The sequence below is a fragment of the Prionailurus bengalensis genome, chromosome X, assembly GCF_016509475.1.
Source record: "Prionailurus bengalensis isolate Pbe53 chromosome X, Fcat_Pben_1.1_paternal_pri, whole genome shotgun sequence".
In the NCBI taxonomy this organism is placed as follows: domain Eukaryota; kingdom Metazoa; phylum Chordata; class Mammalia; order Carnivora; family Felidae; genus Prionailurus; species Prionailurus bengalensis.
The window spans coordinates 41,234,005-41,256,410 of NC_057361.1; the positions used below are offsets into that span (position 1 = coordinate 41,234,005).

General features: G+C 41.7%; 1 protein-coding gene and 1 non-coding gene across 2 annotated transcripts in view; both read left to right on the forward strand.

The window, feature by feature from the left end:
- Positions 1 to 16,071, forward strand: part of RP2 (RP2 activator of ARL3 GTPase) — a 50,799-nt gene extending 34,728 nt beyond the window's left edge. Inside the window, exons 4-5 of the mRNA XM_043569597.1 lie at positions 10,513 to 10,598; positions 13,224 to 16,071. Coding sequence (XP_043425532.1) covers positions 10,513 to 10,598; positions 13,224 to 13,307 — 170 coding nt within the window. The 3' untranslated portion in view covers positions 13,308 to 16,071. The remainder of the gene's footprint in view (positions 1 to 10,512; positions 10,599 to 13,223) is intronic.
- On the forward strand, positions 15,421 to 15,524 carry LOC122478151. The gene has a single exon (XR_006295899.1). It is a non-coding gene; the product is annotated as a small nucleolar RNA U13 (small nucleolar RNA).
- Positions 16,072 to 22,406: the final 6,335 nt, after the last annotated feature.

Genomic DNA, 22,406 nt, shown 5'->3' on the forward strand with positions numbered 1-22,406 from the left:
GCTCTCAACGTCCACCTGTATTGTTGCAAATGGCAAGGCTTCCTTTTTGATGGTTGAGTAATATTCCACTGTGTATGTGTGTCTGTGTAAACATGCCACATTTTCTTTCTTCATTCATGGACATTAATGGTTGTTTCCATATCTTGGCGGTTGTAAATAATGCTGCAGTGATCATGAGAGTGCATGTATCTTTTCAGGTCAGTGTTTCCATTTTCTTCAGGCAGGTACCCAGAAGTAGAATTGCTGAATCACATGGTAGTTCTAGTTTTAATTTTTTGAGGAACCTCCATACTCCTTTACATAGTGGATGCACCAATTTACATCCCTACCAAGAATGTCCAAGGGTTCCCTTTGTTCCACATCCTCACTCACATTTGGGTTTTTTTTTTTTTTTAAATGTTTATTCTTGAGACAGAGACAGAGTGTGAACAGGGGTGGGGCAGAGAGAGAGGGAGACACAGAATCCGAAACAGGCTCTAGGCTCTGCACTGTCAACACAGAGCCCAACGCAGGGCTCGAACCCACAAACTGTGAGATCATGACCTGAGCTGAAGTAGGACGCTTAACCGACTGAGCCACCCAGGCGCCCCTGTTGTTTCTTTTTGATGATAGCCATTCTAACAGGTGTGAGGTGATAAATCTCATCATGGTTTTGATTTTTTGTTTCCCTAATGAAAAGGTGTGGAGCACCTTTTCATGTTCTTGTCCATCTGTATGTCTTCTTTGGAAAAATGTCTATTCAAATCCTCTGCCCATTTTTTAATGATTGGTTTTTTGTTTTTTTTGTTTTTTTTTTTTTTTTTTTTTAAATTTTTTTTTTTCAACGTTTATTTATTTTTGGGACAGAGAGAGACAGAGCACGAACGGGGGAGGGGCAGAGAGAGAGGGAGACACAGAATCGGAAGCAGGCTCCAGGCTCTGAGCCATCAGCCCAGAGCCCGATGCGGGGCTCGAACTCACGGACCGCGAGATCGTGACCTGGCTGAAGTCGGACGCTTAACCGACTGCGCCACCCAGGCGCCCCTTAATGATTGGTTTTTTTTTTTTCCTATTGAGTTATATGAGTTCTTTATATACTTTGAATATTAACCCCCTATCAGATACAAGATTTACAAATATGTTCTCCCATTCAGCTTTTTTTTTTTTTTTTTTTTTTAAGTAAGCTCTAGGCCCGACATGGGGCTTGATCTCACAACGCCAAGATCAATACTTGAATGCTCGGGGCGCCTGGATGGCTCAGTCGGTTGAGCATCCGACTTTGGCTCAGGTCATGATCTCACAGTTCACGAGTTCGAGCCCCACATCGGGCTCTGTGCTGACCGCTCAGAGCCTGGAGACTGCTTCAGATTCTGTGTTTCCGTCTCTCTCTCTCTCTCTCTCTCTGCCCCTCCCCTGCTCACACTCTGTCTCTCTCTTTGTCAAAAATAAATTTAAAAAACATTTTAAAATTTTTTTAAAAAAATACTTGAATGCTCTACCGACTGAGCCAGCCATGCGCCCCTCAGCTGTGTTTTTAATAAACTTTTTATGTTGGAATAATTTAGTTTTACAGAAAAATTGCAAAGGTAGTACAGAGAGCTTCCATATGCCCTTTATCCAGATCCCCTAATGTTAGCATAACCGTGGTACGTTTATCAAAACTAAGTAATTTACATTGGTAAAATACTATGAACTTAAGCTGTAGTCTTTATTCAAATTTTACCAATCTTTTTTTCCAGTCATGTCCTTTTTCTGTTCCAGAATCCAGTCTAAGATCCCACATTGCATTTAGTTGTCATGTCTCCTTAGTCTCCTCTAATCTGTGGCGGTTTCTTTTAGTCTTCTTTGTGTTTCATGACCTTGAAATATTTTGACAGTACTGGTAAGTTGTTTTATAGAATGTGCCTCCATTTGGGTGTGACTGATGTTTCCTCTGCTTAGATTGAGGTTTGGGGGGAAGAGGTGAAGTGCCCTTCTCATCGCATCACATCAGGGGGTACAGGATATCAACGTGATTTATCACTGGGGCATTGGCTGGCCTTAGTTCAGCCTTGGTTCTGCCGGGTTTCCCAAACACTGCAAAGTTCCTGCTTTTTCCTTGTCATACTTTGTTCTTTGGAAGTTGAGTCACTAAGACCAGCTTACGCTCAAGGCGAGGAGAAATAAACTACACCTCCTGGAGGTGATGGTATCTGCCTACATTGTTTGGAATTCTTCTCTAAGAAATATTTGTCCCTTCTCCCCCATTTATTTATTCAATCATCTATTTCTATCAGTAGGGAACATGAATATGTACTTTATTCTTTGGGTTATAATCCAGTACTATCAAATTATTCCAGTGTTAGCCACTGAAAGTTCTCTTAGGTTCGTTCCTCTGTCCTTTTGACATGCTATTGATTTGTTTATTGATTTATACCTTATTATGCCGGATAAGAAGACTTCCACTATCATGTTGTATAAAGTAATGAGGAGAAGACATTCTTGTTCTGTTAGTGGTCTCAAAGTGTTCAATCTCACCATGAAGAATGATGTTGGTTGTAGGATTCTCATCTATACCTTTTATTAGGCTAAGGGAGTTTCATTCTGTCCCTAGTTTGTTGAATTTTTATCAGGCACGGATATTGAATTTCGTTGAATGGGGTTTTTTTTCTGTATTTATTGAGATAATATTTTTTTTTTATTATCTAGTCATTTAATCTGGTGAATGACTTTTGTTGATTTTGAATGTTGAGCCAGCCTTGTATTCTTGAGATGAACTCCCTTGATCGTGATAGATTGATTGTCTCTTTAATAAATTGCTAGTTTCAGTTTGCTAATATTTTATTGAAGATTTTTGCATCTTTGTTCATGAGGGACATTGGTCTGTAGTTTTCTTGTAATATCTTTGTCTGACTTTGATATTAGGGTAATGCTGGCCTCATAAAATGAGTTGGGGTGTGTCCTTTCTCTTCTATGATCTTGAATAAATTTTGGAGAATTGGTATAATTTCTTCTTCTTTTTTAAGTTTATTTATTTTGAGAGACAGAGAGAGCAGAGGAGGGGCAGAGAGAGAGAGGGAGAGAGAAAATCCCGGGCAGGCTCCATGCTGTCAGTGTAGAGCCCGATGTGGGGCTTGAACTCACGAACCGTGAGATCATGACCTGAGCCGAAACCAAGAGTCGGATGCTTAAACTGGCTGAGCCACCCAGGCGCCCCGGTATCATTTCTTCTTTAAATGTGTGATAGAACTCACCAGTGGAACCATCTGGGCCTGGAGATTTGGGGAGAAAGATTTTTAGAAAGTTTAATTTACTTATTAAATTATTTACTTATTAGTTTACTTACAGGGTACTTAGGGCTATATTTTTCTTTTTGAATGAATTTTGATAGTTTTTGTCCTTCAGGGAACTGTTTCATTTCAGAAATCTAAGTTATCAAATTTATGGACATAGAGTTGTTTATAGTATTTCTTTGTTCTTATTAACATCTGTGGGATCAGTAGTGATGTCCCACTTATATTCCTGCTATTAGTAATTTGAGAAGAAGCAGTTCTTTGTTTCACTGATTTTTTTTTCTATTGCTCTTCCCTTTTCAATTTTATTGTTCTCTGCTCCACTAAGTATTATTTCCTTCCTTCACTTGTTTTATATTTGATTTGCTTCTCTTTCTCTAGTTTCTTAAGGTTTAAGCTTAGGTTATTGATTGTAGATAATTTCTTCTTTTTTAATACAGTTGATTCTCATTATTCACAGTAGTTATGTTGAGTCACTGTGAGCACTGAGGTAGTGAGTACTGCTCCTAGGAGAAATATGGGGTTAAGTTTCTATAAATCTCTGGTCACAACATTTTTGTCAGTCAACCCATACATAATCTTGTCATAAGTTTGTTTCTATCCAAAGACATCTTACTCAGTATATGTTATTGATTCATTCACATTGAGCCAACAGCACTATATAACTCTTATCAAATGAAGCTTATCCAACAGGTATTTTCTCTGAAAGGCACATCACAGCCTTCCTAAGCTTAGGGACATTAGACAGCACTTTTGCACTACATCTGGGGGCCATTTTAAACAGCAGGATCACCAACAAGGCCCACAAAATGTGGGGCACCTGGGTGGCTCAGTCGGTTAAGTGTCCACTCTTGATTTCAGCTCAGGTCATGATCTCATGGTTCCTGGGATGGAGCCCCGCATTGGGATCTGCTCTGACAGTGTGGAGCCTGCTTGGGATTCTCTCTCTCCCTCTCCCTCTGCCTGTACCCCGCTCACATGCACACGTGCACGCTCTCTCTCTCTCTCTCAAAAATAAATTTAAAAAACTTTTAAAAATCTTATTAACCCCCCCCCACACACACACACACACACACACAAAATGTGGAAAACATGGCACTGAAACTGAAAAGGACACTTGGTTACGGCGTGAGAGCTGAAACAAGAAGGCAGGGGATCGCTTTGTTCAGCTTCACCTGGGAACGTGGGTGTCAGGCAGCTCAAAGCTCTTGCTGCTCTGTGTTTGTCTATGAATGACCATGAGAACACCGCAAGTATTCATTTGGGGGTTACAGATAAATTTTACCAAGTTGGCAAATGTGCACATAAGGAATCTGAATAATGAGGATCAACTGTGTATTCAGTGTTAAAAAGTTTCCTTTAAGCACTGCTTTAACTGCATCCTACAAATTTTGACATGTAGTTTTATGTAAGTCACGGCATACTCACTGTGTTTTATAAATCTGAGAATCTCTGTCTTTTTTAAGTTTATTTCTTTATTTTGAGAGAGAGAGAGAGAGAGCAGGGAAGGGGCAGAGAGAGAATGGGGGAGAGAGAATACCAAGCAGGCTTTGCGCGATGCCCGATGCAGGGCTTGAACTCACAAACAGTGAGCTCGCTGCAATCAGCCTGAGACTGTCAGTGCGGAGCCCGCTTCACATCCTTTGTCCTCCTCTCTTTCTCTCTCTCTCTCTCTCTCTCTCTCTCTCTCTCTGCCCCTTCCCTGCTTGTTCTCTCTCTCTCTCTCTCTCTCTCTCAAAAAATAAATAAATAAATAAATAAAACTTAAAAAAAAACGTTTAATTGGACACTTTAAATTCTTTGTGTTTTGCTGCTTTGTGCTATAATGGCAGAGTTGATTAGTTGTGATGGACACAGTATGGCCCACAAAGCCTAAAATATTTCCTGTCTGGTCCTTTACAGAAAAAGTGTGTTGACCCCTGTTGTAGTTCAGACTATTTTCAGTTTCCCTTGAGACTTTTTACTTGATCCATTGATTTAGACGTATATCGTTTAATTTCCAAACATTTGGACATTGTCCAGATGTGTTTGTTATTTCTAGATTAAAGCTATTACGGCCCAAAAACACACATTATATGATTTCTATTTTCTTATAGCCTGTCTTGGTGACTATTCTGTGTGCATGCAAGAAGAATATATACTCTGCTTTTGTTTGGTGGAATATTCTATAAATGTCCACTAAGTCAGTTTGGTTGATGGTGCTATTCAATTCCTCTATATCCTTCCTGATTTTCTGCCTACTTGTTCTGTGAATTACCGAAGGAGGGAATGTTGAAGTTTCCAACAATAACTGAATTTGTCTATTTCTGTTGTCGGTTCCTATCACATTCTGCCTCATGAATTTTGAAACTCTATTGTTAGATGCATATACATTTAAGATTGTTACGTCTTCTTGTTATTATGCAGTGTCCCTCTGTCTCTGATACTCTTCCTTGTTCTGAAATCTACTTTGTCTGAAATATAGCTACTCCAGCTTTCATTTGGTTCTTTAGTGTCTCATCATATATCTTTACCCCTTTTCTTTTAATTTATTGAATTCTGTAGATCTAAAGTGAGTTTTTATAGACAGCATATACTTGGTTCTTGCTTTTCAATCCAATCTGATTTCACAGTTCATGGGTTCGAGGCCTGCGTTGGGCTCTGTGCTGACAACTCAGAGCCTGAAGCCTGCTTCATATTCGGTGTCTCTTTCTCTGTCTGCCCCTCCCCCCCTCATGCTCTGCCTCTCTCTCTGTCTCAAAAATAAACTTCAAAAAAATTAAAAATGGGCACCTGGGTGGCTCAGTCGGTTAAGCTTCCGACATCAGCTCAGGTCATGATCTCACAGTTTATGAGTTCGAGCTCAGAGCCTGGAGCCTGCTTCAGATTCTGTGTCTCCTCTCTCTGCTCGCTCTCTCTCTCTCGAAGATAAATAAACATTTGAAATTAATTAATTAATTAATTAATTTAAAAAAATAAGACAAATATAGATCATATTTTACTGGGGGTTTCAGAGCAGAGGAATGTCACAATCCCTTTAAAATGTAACTTTTGGGGCGCCTGGGTGGCGCAGTCGGTTAAGCGTCCGACTTCAGCCAGGTCACGATCTCGCGGTCCGTGAGTTCGAGCCCCGCGTCAGGCTCTGGGCTGATGGCTCAGAGCCTGGAGCCTGTTTCCGATTCTGTGTCTCCCTCTCTCTCTGCCCCTCCCCCGTTCATGCTCTGTCTCTCTCTGTCCCAAAAATAAATAAACGTTGAAAAAAAATTTTTTTTAAAAAAATAAAATGTAACTTTTACCACTGTGGTTGCTCTAAGGGGGAAGCAGAGAGACCACCTAGAAGGCCATTGCTGTAATCTGAGACATGATAGCGATTCATTCCAAGGTCATGTTAGATAACGTAGAAGACGGTGTTAGATAGGACATCCAGGCATCTTTTTTGCTTACTTCAAAATCTCAGTTTTTCATGACAGCTCAACTATTTAGATTTAAAGCTACTGCCAACTATTTGATAACATGTTCACACTAAAATACTTTTTTAAAAAGGTAACCAGTGATCTTTATTGACCTCCTAGTTCAGTTTGAAATAATCACAGTAATTGTACTCACCATCCTTAGACAAGTAGGACTGCTTAAAAAGTGCGTTGTCAGGGGAGGGGGCGGGGATGAGCCAGATGGGGGATGGGCATTAAGGAGGCACTTGTTGGGATGAGCACTGGGTGTCATATGTAAGAGATGAATCACTGGTTTCTATTCCTGAAACCAGTACTACACTGTATGTTAACTTGAATTGAAATAAAAATTTTTAAAAAGTACACTGGCAGTATTGTAGGTTTCTTTTTTAATTTCGGATTATCCACACACGTTAATCAAAACTGCTGCACCCGTCCACCTTTTTGGTTGGTGTTTCTTTGTTGGCAAATTATTTGGTCACTTACTGGAAGTTCATCATAATCTATTTAAAAAAAATTTTTTTTAACGTTTTTTATTTATTTTTGAGACAGAGACAGAGCATGAACGGGGGAGGGGCAGAGAGAGAGGGAGACACAGAATCAGAAGCAGGCTCCAGGCTCTGAGCCATCAGCCCAGAGCCCGATGCGGGCTTGAACTCACGGACCATGAGATCGTGACCTGAGCTGAAGTCAGACGCTTAACTGACTGAGCCACTCACGCGCTCCCATCATAATCTATTTAAAGAATATCAACTGGGGCACCTGGGTGGCTCCGTTGGTTGAACGTCCGACTTCAGCTCAGGTTGTGATCTTGCAGTTTGTGGGTTTGAGCCCCCATTGGGCTCGCTGCTATCAGCTTGAGACTGTCAGCATAGAGCCCACTTTGGATCCTCTGTCCTCCTCTCTCTCTGCCCCTCTCCTGCTTGTGCACTCTCTCTCTCTCTCTCTCGCTCTCTCTCTCTCTCTCTCAAAAAATAAATAAAACTTTAAAAAAAAACATTGACCTGCACACTTTAAATGCATGGACTTTTAAAAAAAATAAAGAATATCAACCAAGTTGGGGCGCCTGGCTGGCTCAGTCGGTAGAGCACGTGACTCTTTATCTCAGGGTCCTGACTGAGTTCAAGCCCCACATTCAGTGTAGAGCTTACTTAAAAAAAAAATCAACCAAGTTACATGCCTGGGTAATTCCAGCAAAACTGTGTTCCTGAATTCTAGATTATGTTCTCTTTACAGAATACAGGAACTTTCAGTAATAAATGTTCGACTTTAAAAAATGTATCTACTGTATTTTCTTGTAGTGATCCTGAATAAAAGCATAATCTGTTCCACCTTAACTCAAACTTTCCACTCTCTGAAAAACTGAAAACCCTACTTTTATCATCAGCTTTTTCTTTGTTGCATGCCTTTGACTTGTGGGGAAAAAAAAAAAAAAACCTGGTAAGTTGTCCTGTAGTATGCATGGGGTTGTTTAATTTGTTCCTCTCGAGTTCTTATAGATCAGAAGTCAGAGAAAAGCCTTCTTAAACTCAGGTTTAGTTCCATTTTTGGCAGGACTATTTCACAGATGGTACTATTTCCTGTAGCATTCAATGAGAAGGCATATCATGTCTGGTTGTTGAACTTGTAGCTGATTGATCAATAGGTTCAGGTGGTGATGGCCTTAGCTTGTCATCATAGAGTTTCCTGTCTGTCTTCCCTGTGGGATGCTAAGACCACTGATGATTATCACCTGGATCCAATTTTTTATTAGGAGTTATGAAATGATCATTTTCCTTTTTTTAAATTTTTTTTTAATGTTTATTTTTGAGAGAGAGAGAGAGACAGAGTGTGGGTGGGGGAGGGGCAGAGAGAGAGAGAGAGACACCGAATCGGAAGCAGGCTTCCGGTTCTGAGCTGTCATCACAGAGCTCGTCGCGGGGCTCGAATTCATGAACTGTGAGATCATGACCTGAGCTGAAGTCAGGCGCTCAACCGACTGAGCCCCCCAGGCACCCCCAAAATGATCATTTTCTAACCATGTCACTTCCTCTGCATATATTAATGGATGTTAACAGACCTTCTCGTACGCTGTAGCTGTTTGGTTAACTTGAAATACACTTCGTATCAGAAAAGCAGAATAAAGGGAAAATAATTAAGCATCCACTTTCAGAGCAATGAATCGGTACCCTAGCAAGCTACCGTGACGTCCAGTGAACTTTCTCTCTTTTCTCAATATCATTTTGAGCTCCTGACTGTTTCTATATTCAGTATGTTTTAATACAAATTGCAGTCATTATTCCTTCTGTGACAGTGTCCCATCTTTGGCAACTGGGAGCCCCTTCAGGCTGGCTCCGGTGTCCTTTTGGTACAACCGTATTGACCTTTGATAGTCTCCTTGCTTTTCGGTTCAACAAGATATTCCAGGTTAATCGTCTCCATTTCTTGCCCCTGACAGAGAACCATGCATTTTTCTGAGCAGACGTTCCCCACTTAACCTTCTTTTCTGTATGTAGCACCTATCTTGATCTATACACTGTGATGCCGAAAAACCCATACTTTGTCCTCTGTATCTAATCGTGCAGTTTACATTTAGACGTTGTGCCGTTTCTGTGTCCGTTGTTTGTATTCAGTCACAAGCCCAGGGCGCTGTGATCTTTCTCCTTGTTCCTGTGTCTTGTCTTATGGCACATGCCTACGTTCAGCTCAGTATTTCATGGCTTAGTACTTCATTGGTCTCCTTTGCCCCATATTTGTTTAATGGGTGTATGTCCTTTTTTTAAGAAACTTACAATTTTCTGGAGGTTAGGACATATCCAGTACTTAGGAGTTGAAAAGCCACTCTACCAGGGAACGTAGTGATAAGTGAATAAATACAAATTGAATCAGAGGACACATTTTGCTTGGCTAACTCATGGCCACCTTGGCCCATAATTTGATACCAGTAGTTCAGTGCTACATTTAAATCCAAGCCAAACTGAATCATAAATCTTGACGCTAGAACTTAAAGTGCAGGTGATTTCAAAGTATTCAAATGAACGCAAGGGCAAGGAGGCACAACTGCTCTATTCACGGAATGAAAACTGGGAGTCTTTGGTTCTAGAAAAGCACTTTCAGGTGGTCATTCCTTTTGGTGCCTGGTCTCAATTCCTACTTGGCCTAGAGTCATTTATTGGTGGCCCACGACGTGGCCGGTAAGTAGGAGCGTTGGAAGCCAGGCCGGCTGCCTGGCAAAGCCGACTCGTGGGGACCTGGATTGCTTTTGATCATATTTGTCATCAACCCTTTTGTGTGCTGCTAAAAGAGTGGGCTTTTTGTGGTTTTCCTAGAAGAATGAAAACCAGAAAAGCCAGACTACCTACAGCACTTAAAAATGTGACCCTGGTCCTGTAAGAGCACCGAAGCTACCCATCGTGTGATGAGACCCTGTCAGTCTGCCTTATGATTACAGTTGGAAGAAGTAGCTGAAGTGATATGGCCCCTCTGTCTACTTCCTTCTTCCTCTTCTCTTACCCCCAAGGAAGAGGCTGGGGAGTCTTCACAATATAAAGAAGAAAAAGATTCATTTTAGGGGTGCCTGGGTGGCTCAGTCGGTTAAGCATCTGACTCTTGATTTCGGCTCAGGTCATGATCTCACGGTTTGTGAGATTGAGCCCCACCTCGGGCTCCCGCTGAGCACTGAGTGTGGAGCCTGCTTGGGATTCTCTCTCTCCCTCTTTGTCTGCCCCTCCCGTTTGCAGGTGTGTGTGTGTGCGCGTGCGTGCGTGCGTTCTCTCTCCCTCAAATAAATAAACTTAAAAAAATAAATAGATTTGTATTCCTGTTCAGACAACACGTCTTGGGTTTTCTTCTAGGTCCTGTTATTGCCTTGGAGTTCAGTGGAGATGGTGCTGTAGAAGGGTGTCACCTTATTGTCAACGAGATATTCAACGGGACCAAGGTACAAGATTTTATCGACTGTTTCTTTTTTTTTTTTCCTTTATTTATTTTTGAGAGAGAGACAGAGTGTGAGCAGGGGAGGAGCAGAGACAGAGAGGGAGACACAGAATCCGAAGGAAGTTCCAGGCCCCAAGCTGTCAGCACAGAGCCCGACGTGGGGCTCAAACTCACGAACCACGAGATCATGACCTGAGCCAAAGTCGGACGCTCAACCGACTGAGCCACCCAGGCGCCCCTTTATTGACTGTTTCTATTTCAGTCACACCTTTCATTTCATTTCCTTTTCCTCATGGTCAAATAGTGCTTTTTTTTTTTTTTTTAAATGCGTTTAAAAAAAAAACGGCAGATCATGATTTTTTAGACTCTGTGGTGAATAATTGGGAGCCAAGCTTTGGCTGTTCCCTGCCATATTAAAATTGTAATAGCTTAAAAGTTTACAAAATAAGAATCTACTAATTTCAAGACCTTCAATAATACATGAGTTTCTAATGTAAAAAAATCTCATTAAATGTCTAAGTCCTTCCTTTTTGGAAAACTCATGATACGCTGAAAAATGTTCCGTTTCTAAGATTATATATACTTTGGACAGATGAGCCTGTTGCTTACTGTTCATTTTGATTTGCTTCAGTAATTCTCCATCAAACATTGAATCTCAGCTATATCTAGAAATCATTACGGGTAGGTAGTTTCTAGATATGTTGATGAGGTTGCTGCAGCTAAGGATTTCAGACTTAGTAACTTAATAGAACTCAAAGACCAAACATATAAGAATATTAAATGAGTGCTGATATAGTTATTTTTTTAAAATTTTTTTTCAACGTTTTTTATTTATTTTTGGGACAGAGAGAGACAGAGCATGAACAGGGGACGGGCAGAGAGAGAGGGAGACACAGAATCGGAAACAGGCTCCAGGCTCTGAGCCATCAGCCCAGAGCCCGACACGGGGCTCGAACTCACGGACCGCGAGATCGTGACCTGGCTGAAGTCGGACGCTTAACCGACTGCGCCACCCAGGCGCCCCTAGTTATTTTTTAAGAAATATCTGAGATGAAATTTTTGGCTTTGTTGTCTGATCTGGCTTATAGTCTCTTTTTTAAAAAAAATTTTTAGGGGCGCCTGGGTGGCGCAGTCGGTTAAGCGTCCGACTTCAGCCAGGTCACGATCTCGCGGTCCGTGAGTTCGAGCCCCGCGTCGGGCTCTGGGCTGATGGCTCCGAGCCTGGAGCCTGTTTCCGATTCTGTGTCTCCCTCTCTCTCTGCCCCTCCCCCGTTCATGCTCTGTCTCTCTCTGTCCCAAAAATAAATAAACGTTAAAAAAAAAAATTAAAAAAAAATTTTTAGCAGTTTTTTTAACATTTGTTTATTATTGAGAGACAGTGTGAGCAGGGGAGGGGCAGAGAGAGAGGGAGACACAGAATCCAAAGCAGGCGCCAGGCTCTGAGCTGTCAGCACGGAGCCTGACACGGGGCTCGAACTCACAAACCGTGAGATCATGACCTGAGCCGAAGTCGGATGCTTGACTGACTGAGCCACCCAGGCGCCCCCATGGCATATAGTTTCTTGAACTTGCATAATTTAAAGAACATTGTCTTTTGTCTCATTTTATCACCACGACAGTCCTAAGGGGAAGGGTAGATGTAATTAGGTTGAATAGAAGAAAATGGAGAAAATGGTTATATGATTTGGAGGTTTTAGATCTGAATGAGTCAGAGATAATCTAATCCAACGTTTCCATTTTACAGGTGTAGAACGTGAGCGCAGAGAGGTTTATTGAATTGTGAGCCTCATACAGCTAGTCTGTGAGGAAGCTAGACTAGAACCCGGGTCTCCTCTAATTCCTGGCTGACATTTGTAAAAACGAGTTTTGAAGGGTTCTACTGAGTACTGCTCTACTGATGTTTAGAAAATATGTTATTCAAAATTAGTAATATATCTTTAGCAGCTTTCAGAAAGATAATCTCAAGTTTTGCTCTTTAGCATGTTGAATTTGTTCTCAGGAAAGAAAAGAAACTAAGAGTTCTTTAAATAGGGGCGCCTGGGCGGCTCAGTTGGTTGACCGACCAGCTCTTGATTTCAGCTCAGATCATGGTCTCACGGTTCGTGGGGTCAAGCCCTGCATCGGGCTCTGTGCTGACAGCATGGAGCCTGCTCGGGACTCTCTCCCTCTATCTCTCTGCCCCTCCCTTGGTCATGCACATGAGGGCGTGTGCACGCACACCATCTCTCTCTCTCTCTCTCTTTCTCGATGCTCCTCCCCCGCTCCCGCTCTTTCAAAATAAATGAACATTTTTTTAAAAAAGTTCTTTAAGCCTCTTTATTCAGTGGCTTTCACAACATTGACTGTTGGATATTTACAAAACAGTAACATCCCAAGAGTGATAAAGTACAACTGAAGTATTATGAAAGCAAAGACCTTAATTATACCGTAAAATGCTTTTAAAAGAGTTCAGTGTGCATTATAACTGCTGAAACTATGTTCTATGGATTCTACAGAATACTGGTTAAATATTATAGATGATGTACTTGAATTTCTTTTAATAGCAAGCTTGTTCTGCAGATGACGTGGGCTTTGGAATTTGGGGATTACTGGTATTTATTTTTTTTTGCTTCTTTTGTATTTAAAATAGATGTTTGTATCCGAAAGCAAGGAGACAGCGTCTGGAGACGTAGACAGCTTCTACAACTTCGCTGACATACAAATGGGAATATGAAGTGCAACATGGAACCAAGGACTTGATATTAAGCCCTTTTTAAATTGTGTGTTAGCGGTTTTTACTAATGTTAAAACTGTCAAAGCATATTTTTAAATAAACTGTTGAATACTGCATTATTTACTTCAGGTTCGAAAACAGTTCGTTTTGGGGGCGCCTGGCTGGCTCAGTCGGTAGAGCGTGCGGGTCTTGATCTCAGGGTCGTGAGTTCAAACCCCGCACTGGGCGTGGAGCCTACTAAAAATAACAACAACAAGAAGTTCATTTTAAGTTAAGTAGTTTTCATCAGCTTAAAAACTACTTGGCCCACTTCAATAAGCTTGCAGTTTTGTTTCCCTGCTGAGGATACTGTCATTAGGACATAGAAGTGGCTAGCAGTTCATCATTTTAATCCTAATTAGATATTCTTTCAAATCCCTAAGAATTTAAACTTTTCTCAGTGCTCCATACTATCGTTTGAGAATACATTCCATTGCTTCTTTTCTTCTTTAATTTAGAGAGATTTGTTACTAGCTGATCGATTAGAATGAACCTCTGCACACTTGTTTTCACGTATTCATATTCGGTTAAATAATTGCTTCCTAGTTGCATAATACGGCAAATGAGATTTTGTACGCGGAATTGAGATAATGCTTTGTAAATTGAGTTTTTTTTAACAAATAGGTATTTGATGACCAGTTTTGCAATTAACTCTACTAACTGATGTTGGTATAGCTGTTTAAAGACTACTTTGTGAGTAGTATGATTATCTGAATAAATTCCACGCCGTGTCGTTTTTTTACTACAACTGCTAGATACCCTCTTCTGCTTCTTGGTGAGAAAAGGTATATGCAACACTAAAAGCACAGGAACCCCGTCACCGGCAGTTTTCAGAAAGGCGAAATCACCTGCTTGTGTGGGTTATCAGAAGGATGAGAACGAAACCTTGTGACATTCAGGTACGAAATGCTTAGTCACGATGAAAAGCTATGCAGGTTATTAAAAAACTAGACCAATTTGATGGCCAGTAGATACACCGCTCACCAAGTTCTGTTCACGTATGACGAAATTCCTTCGACTGCTTTAAAGCACTATTTTCCAAATCAACCTGACCGTAATAATTTCCCAGGAGGTAGGGGAGAGCTGCGGGTTTAAAAACCCACGTTCCTGGGCCCAGTCCCCAGATACACCGATTCAGTCTCCGGGGGAAACCTGGCGGTGAGGAGTTTGCCGTAATCTGAAGTGATCAGTTCAGAAGATGTTGATGGGGTGACCTGCAGAGAAGGGGCTGAGCCTGCCATGCACACCACATTTATTTAGCAGCTAATAGGAAATTAGCTTTCATAGCTCTATTTTTAAAACGAACCTTAAATTTAAATCTATTTTGGTAAGCCAAGACTGAACATAGCCACTTATTAAAAATGCCTCTTATGATTGTTACTAAAAATATACTTTCGTGTGTTAACTGCTTTTGGATACTTGCAGATTAATTTATAACTACTACATTGAACTGTGTGTGGATGTTCAGAAATAACGCAAAGACTTTTCACTTTAATAATATTGAGGGGCGCCTGGGTGGCTCAGTCAGTTGAGCGACCGACTTCGGCTTGGGTCACGATCTCCCGGTTTGTGAGTTCGAGCCCCGCGTCGGGCTCTATGCTGACAGCTCGGAGCCCGGAGCCTGCTTCGGATTCTGTGTCTCCCTCGCTCTCTGCCCCTCCCCCACTCATGCTCTGTCTCTCTCTGTCTCAGAAATACATAAACATTAAAAAAATTTTTTTAATTAATAATATTGACCACCTCCCCTATGTCTGGCCTCGTGGTAGCCGTAGCATTGTGTCATTTTGGTCTTTTGTAAGAGCATTCTATACTACCTACTCAACCTCTCCTTAAATCAGAATGATTTCATAAGATGCAAATAAGAATTGGTGACAGGTTTAACATCATTTCGCTCATAATTCACAAATAAGCTTTGCAATTAGTGGTCAGAGGGCATTAACTTTTCCCGTAGTTAGGCTAAATTAATCGTATTCCTTCTGATCATTAATTAAATGGCAATCATTATTCAACCCCATTACTCACACTTTAAAATGATTGCAGTACTTTTTGTTTTTCAAAAATATAATCCAGAAAGATTCTTTTGTAGTCCATAAGCGTGATGATTAGGTATTCATGCCGCTGTGTGACATGTGCCTCCCTCCAATCCTGCTATGACCTCGGCACATGACCCATGTGACGTGAAAAAAAAAAAAATCACACAACGTTACGCAAAGCTGTAAGCTGAGTTCTTTATCTATGGCATTTTGGCAAAAAAAAACACAAAACCCTCAGGAATATAACATGTAAGGGAGATGTGAATTTTAAAATATCCACTAAATTTAGGATCTACTAACCAAAGCCTAAAATTTTATATTCTTCAGTTGGATGAGAGCTTTTACCTAAGTAAGCTTCATTTGTCTTTAAGGACAGTCATTTGACTTCTGAATGTTTGAAAAGGTTTTTAAAAATAAGTCGTGCTATGGTTGTTCTTTCTATAATTCTAAACTCTGATAGTAATTATCCTACATTTAATTTGTGAATAGGTTTTGAATTCATGAACATTTATTAGCAATGAAAAATTAGTAATTTTATTAAGTTATACATGTTTAAACGTTATATTAGCTCATTTCTCTTGTGTGATCAGTACTGCTGTTTTGGCTTCTGTATATTTCTGCCTAGCTTTTGTATGTAATTTATGCCTAGTGTTTATAAAATGTGATTTGTAATAAACGTTGTTAAAATGAAAGTGGCTGGGGTGCCTGGCTGGCTCAGTCGGTAGAGTGTGCGACTCTTGATCTCACGGTCGTGAGTACAAGCCCCACGTTGGGGGGGTAGCGTTTACTTTCTTTAAAAATTATAAAATGAAAATGCCTTAACACTAATTTTTCAAGTGCACTTCTAAAACATACATTTACTTGTATGTGTGCCAAGATGTGACCATGGCACATATTTTTTAATGATAAAGGTAAAATAGACTGGTCTAATCTCTGTCTTATGCTAATGAGAAACAAGCTGTGTGCCGTGTGTGTGTGTGTGTGTGTGTGTGTGTATATACACAAAGCACTCTAGAGAAATGCAAAGGAAGCAGAAAACTTGTTTTAATCTCAGGAATTCCCAATATAATGTTTCCTTTGTTAAAAGATACATTTTCTTATGATTCAATATCTACTAAGATTGGGCATTTCTCTCTTTCATATTTAAGAAAATAATGAATTGTTTGTGATATAATTTCTTTCAGGTTTATACAAATGGACCTTATTTTTAAATTACTACCAGATTGGGGTGCCTGGGTGGTTCAGTCAGTTAAGCATCCGACTTCGGCTCAGGTCATGACCTCATGGCTCGTGAGTTCGAGCCCCGCGTCAGGCTCTGTGCTGATGCCTTGGAGCCTGGAGCCTGTTTCCGATTCTGTGTCTCCTTCTCTCTCTGCCCCTCCCCTACTCATGCTCTGTCTCTCTCTGTCTCTCAAAAATAAATAAACATTAAAAAAATTACTACCAGATTTACTAGCTTTTTGTACTCAACCTCTCCCCCCTCCCCCTGCCCCCGAGCCCATAAAGTACTGAAACTGTAGATTGGTTAGTTTTTAAAATAACATTTTTTTCTATGTATGAAGCTTCTCCATGTGCATTTAAAACATGGGGGGGGGGGGGAGACAGAAATGTACAAGACAATAGAAAAATTCCTTCCTATTTATTGGATAATTCTCGCTGCGTGGCGTTTAGATCTTATTTTTCTCATTTAAAAGGGACGTATTTAGGGGCGCCTGAGTGGCTCAGTTGGTTAAGCGTCTGACTTCAGCTCGGGTCACGATGGCACTGTTCATGAGTTCAAGCCCCACATCAGGCTCTGTGCTGACAGCTGAGAGGCCGGAGCCTGCTTCGGATTCTGTGTGTGTGTGTGTCTCTCTCTCTGCCCCTCCCCCACTCATGCTCTATCTCTCTCTCTCAAAAGTAAGCATTAAAATTTTTTTTTTAAAAAAGGGACGTATTTAACTGTGTTCCCTATAGGAAGAAACGATACTGTCATTAGGGTATGATTACTCCTTCAAAATCCATTCTAGAAACTAATTTATCCTTTAAAAGCATGACACTAAAAAATTTGAATTTTAGTAATGAAAACCTTTTTGTTCTAAAAATGGAGTCATTCACTGTTGACTTGGGTTTTCTTCTCTGGTAGATCGTGTTGGAGGGGTTGGCAATCAGTCTTACACAGTAAGCCTTTAAACTACGTACTTCTCTCTTGACATTTTGGCTTTTAGTGGCAAACTCCAGCAAGATGATCAGAAAAGCAATCTCTTCCTTTTCCAGTGTTTGGGGGCTTTCCTGGTGAGGGCAGGTGCTCACGTATAAGTAGGTGGCGAGGGGGGCAGGAGCACAGGTCGGCGAAGTCCCAGCCTTGGCACTTGGGTTCTGATTCCCCGCCCCCCCCGCCCAGTGGGGTCCTGCCTTCCCCACTGAAGTTTAATGTGGTGCACTTGTAATCATACTACTGAGAGGTAGCCGGCAAGTGGTATGACAAGTAATTAAATGATGTTCATAAAGTGTACCTGGGAAAGAAGACATAATTTATGAATGGTAAGTATTCATAAAGCGAGAATGGTGTTCAAGTAGTTCAGCTGGGTAGCCATACACCCACCTACAAATGAGCGACTGAATAGGAGAAAACATGTATAAGAGGCTGTTAAGACTTAAGTGCTGTTTTGTTTTTTCCTTTGCTTTTTTCTTTTTTTTTAATTTGTATTTTTTTTTTAATTTTTGAGAGAGAGAGAGCATGAGCTGGGAAGGGTCAGTGAGAGAGGGAGACACTGAATCCGAAGCAGGCTCCAGGCTCCGAGCTGTCAGCACAGAGCCTGACGTGGGGCTCGAACCCACCGACCACGAGATCATGACCTGAGCTGAAGTCCGACACCCAACTGACTGAGCCACCCAGGCCCCCCTCTTTTTTTTTTTTTTAACATTTATTTATTGTTGAGAGAGAGAGACAGAGTTCGAGCAGGGGAGGGGCAGAGTGAGAGGGAGACACAGAATCCAAATCAGGCTCCAGGCTCTGAGCTGTCAGCACAGAGCCCGATGTGCCAGGCTTGAACCCACGAACTGCGAGATCATGATCCAGAGTTGGATGCGTAACAGACTGAGCCACCCAGGTGCCCCCTAAGTGCTGTTTTCTTATGGTTGACGTACCTACATTTGTCAAATGTAGGTCAATTTGTCAGGCTCATTAATAAAACCTTTTGGGGCGCCTGGGTGACTCAGTTAAGCAGCCAACTCTTGATTTTGGCTCAGGTCATGATCTCACGGTAGCGAGATCGAGCCCCGTGTCGGGCTCCTCACTGACATCGCGGAGCCTTTTCAGTATTCTCCCTCCCTCTCTCTCTACCCCTCCCCTGCTCGTGCTCTCTCTCAAGATAAATAACCAAAAAAAAAAAAAAAAAACAAAACACACAAAAAACAAAAAACCTTTTATAGTTGTCCCTATGTATGCACACCTAACCCCAGCTGGTCTGCCTGAGACCCCCTGAACACCAACCCTAGTCCCCCTCACAGCCCTCGTTCCACTCCATCGAGATGAAAGAAACCATCAAGAACCAGGAGAAACTCGCCTAACTCCAGGCACAGTACGCATTGGTGGGAAAGCAACCGCTCGCCCAAAGAAGATGGTTCATACAACAGCTACAACAGGGCCACCTTGGTGTCAGTTAAGCGTCTGACTCTTGATTTCCTGCTCAGGTCATGATCTCGAGGTGGTGACATCGAACCCAGCCTCGGGCTCCACACTGATCACGGAGCCTGCCTGAGAGTCTCTGTTTCTCCTTCTGCCCCTCCCCCTGCTCTCTAAAATAAACAGGGCCACCTGGGTGGCTCAGTCGGTTAAGCATCCGACTTCGGCTCAGGTCATGATCTCGCGGTTCATGGGTTCAAGCCCCCGCGTCAGGCTCTGTGCTGACAGCTCAGAGCCTGGAGCTTTCTTCAGATTCTATGTCTCCCTCTCTCTCTGCTCCATCCATCCCCACTCATGCTCTGTCGAAAATAAGCATTAAAAAAATTTAAAAAGAACAGCTAAAAGCAGATGAAAAAACCTTCAGCTCTCCTTAAAGGAGTCAGGGGTAAACAATACCATATTGAAAAGGTGAATATGTTCACAAGCCAAGTTAAAGATTCCCCAAGATCAAGTTATGGGGAATTGTGATGAGGCTTCTGAGAACGAAGCACCCTGAATGGAGTCAACTGCTGAAGAAGATACGACTTGAGCAAGTTCTGGGAGCCGCTATTTTCTATAATGGCTGCTTATTAACATTTTGTTCATAGATGTGATCAACCCTGTATCTCTCCTATTTTTAAGCCCAAGCCCCTTGAACACTTCCGCTCTTTTCAGTCTGGGCTTGTACTCCATTCATTCTTTGCTGCTAGTTAAGCTGAGGAAACCTGGAAATAAAGTTTGAAATAGGGTTAATAAAGCTCCTTGCCTTGGGGCGCCCGGGTGGGTCAGTCGGTTAGGCGCCGACTCTTGCTTTCGGCTCAGATTGTGATCTCATGGTTCGAGGGTTCGGGCCCTGCATCAGGCTCTGTGCTGACGGCACAGAGCCTGCTTGGGATTCTCTCTCTCAAAAATAAACATTAAAAAAAGAATATTTTAAAAATAATAAAGTTTTTGCCTTTACTAAATAAATAAGTAAATAATCAAACCTTTTATACTATTTCACCCTAACTTCCAAAGAGATCCTATGTTTAGCGATTTTAAAGTTTATCTCACTAGAGTCATCTGGTTTTAGTCCTTTGAAGGATATGGACATTTTCAGTCCCTTATCTTGCAGATGAGAAAGTCGAGGGTCAGAAAGTACAATCACTGGGGGCGCCTGGGTGGCTCAGTCGGTTGAGCGTCCGACTTCAGCTCAGGTCATGATCTCACGGTTTGTGAGTTCAAGCCCCGCATCTGGCTCTGTGCTGACAGCTCGAAGCCTGGAGCCTGCTTCCGATTCTGTGTCTCCCTCTCTCTCTTTCTCTGCCCCTCCCCTGCTTGCACTCTGTCTCTCAACAAAAACTAAATGCTAAAAAATATTTAGAAAGTTTAATCACTGGGGCACCTGGGTGGCTCAGTGGTTGAGCCCGCTACTCTCGATCTCAGCTCAGGTCATGATCTCTGAGTTCGTGGGTTCCAGCCCCGCATCGGGCTCTGTGCTGACAGAACGGAGCCTGCTTGGGATTCTGTACCTCCTTCTCTCTGCCCCTCCCCTGCTGTGCTCTCTCTCTCTCAAAATAAATAAACTAAAAAAAATTTTTAAAAAAAGTTTAATCGCTGAACTACAGCAACTAAATCCCTTGACTTTCCCCCCAGATCACCGGGAAAACGAGTCTCAACTCACCTGTCTTCTCCTATATGATGCCTCTTTGAACTCTCATTTCCTCCTCAGTGCTCACGCAGTACTCTAAATAGATTTCCGAGTACCTGTAACACTTTATTCTATTTCCTTACCCACTTTTCCCTCGCATTCAAAGTGCGATCTGTGGACCAGCCTCACCTGCATCACCTAGAGCTGGTGGGAATCTCAGGCCCCGCTGCAGATCTGTCGAATAAGTTTCTACGTTTTAACAATGTTCCGGGGATTCATACGCACATTCAGGTTTGAGAAGCTCTGTCCTAGACCACTAGTTCGTCAAGCGCTGGAATCAAGGCTTAGAAATCTTTGCGTTCCTAGAGAGCAGCGTAGGGGCCAGTAATATGATCTATAATTCAATAAATGTTTTTAATTGAATGACACAATCCAGTGGTTTACTCTCCTCTCCTCGATTGCCTTTGGAACAAACACCATTTTTTTCTATATCTACACCCCCCCCTCCCCACCGCCGCTCTGTGTTATAATAGTAAACCCCGGTGTCTGCCCACTTCAGGCTCCACGGAAGCTTCGAGAGCTTCAGGGGAATTTGCTGGAAACAGAGATAAGAGCGCATCAGTTTCTGACTGAAAATTTCTTCCGCTGTGTATTCATATTCCAATTTGTTTTATTCAATTAGGAAATAAGTTGCAAAAAAAAAAGCCTTAGTGATTTGTAGATGTTGGGGCTGAGTTGGGGAAAAAAAAAAGCTGCTTGCTTTGGGTTTATGGAGGAAAGCTAGTCAGTCTCAGATCTGTTACCCTCCCTCTTTATTTCTTGACATCTTCCCACTTCTTGTGTTCAGGGATGAGCTTGTGGCCACCGTCAATAAAACACGGGCAGGACTGTCCAGGGAAGTGTTCAGTGTTGCTATAAATCTGGGGGTGGGGGGCGCGAAATATGGCGGTGACAACGACTTTTACTTCTTTCCTGGAACAAAGGCTTAATTATAGATGTAAAATTTGAAAGAAAAGTAAAAGCCTAAGCGCCCACGCTACCCTTTATTTACTTTAAGTGGTTTTTCTTTCTGTTTCCTCAGTAGAAAATAATGATGTCTTCATATGAGACTTCGCTGTCATTTCCTAGGGAGAAAGTGTTTCTTTGCATTTAGTCGGTGTAGACCAGGATTCAGATGGCATATGATCACTCCCTTCCTGTTCCTGTTGTCAAGGTGATAAAAGAGAAAACAGAATGCCTGCATAAATGCGAGGCTCAGGTTGGAAAAGTCAGAGGTTTTGTAGCTTGAACCAGGGCTCAGCTTGAGATGAAAAAAAAAAAAAATGCGCTGACCGCCTTTATACATCTTTGCTCAAGTGTATTTTATTCTAAATCGTTTGGTGTTGACATGTACTTGTAAAGCGAAATAAATGATTGAAGGCTATATGGCAATGGGGCAGCGTTTTTGAGGCGTATATGGCATTCCTCATAGTGAATCTGACAGGACTACGTATAGGTGCTGTCCTGAGTATTGTTATAATGACGTTAAATACAGGTGACCCTTCAACAACATGGCTTTGAACTGTGCAGATCCACTCCTCCGCAGATTTTTTTTTTCGATAAATACAGTACGGTACTGTACATGTATTTTCTCTCCCTTAAAATGTTCTTTTCTCTAGCTTCCTTTGTTGTAAGAATATAGTATATAATACACAGAACATACAAAATGTGCTGATCGACTGTTTGTTACCACAGTAAGGCTTCCGGTCAAC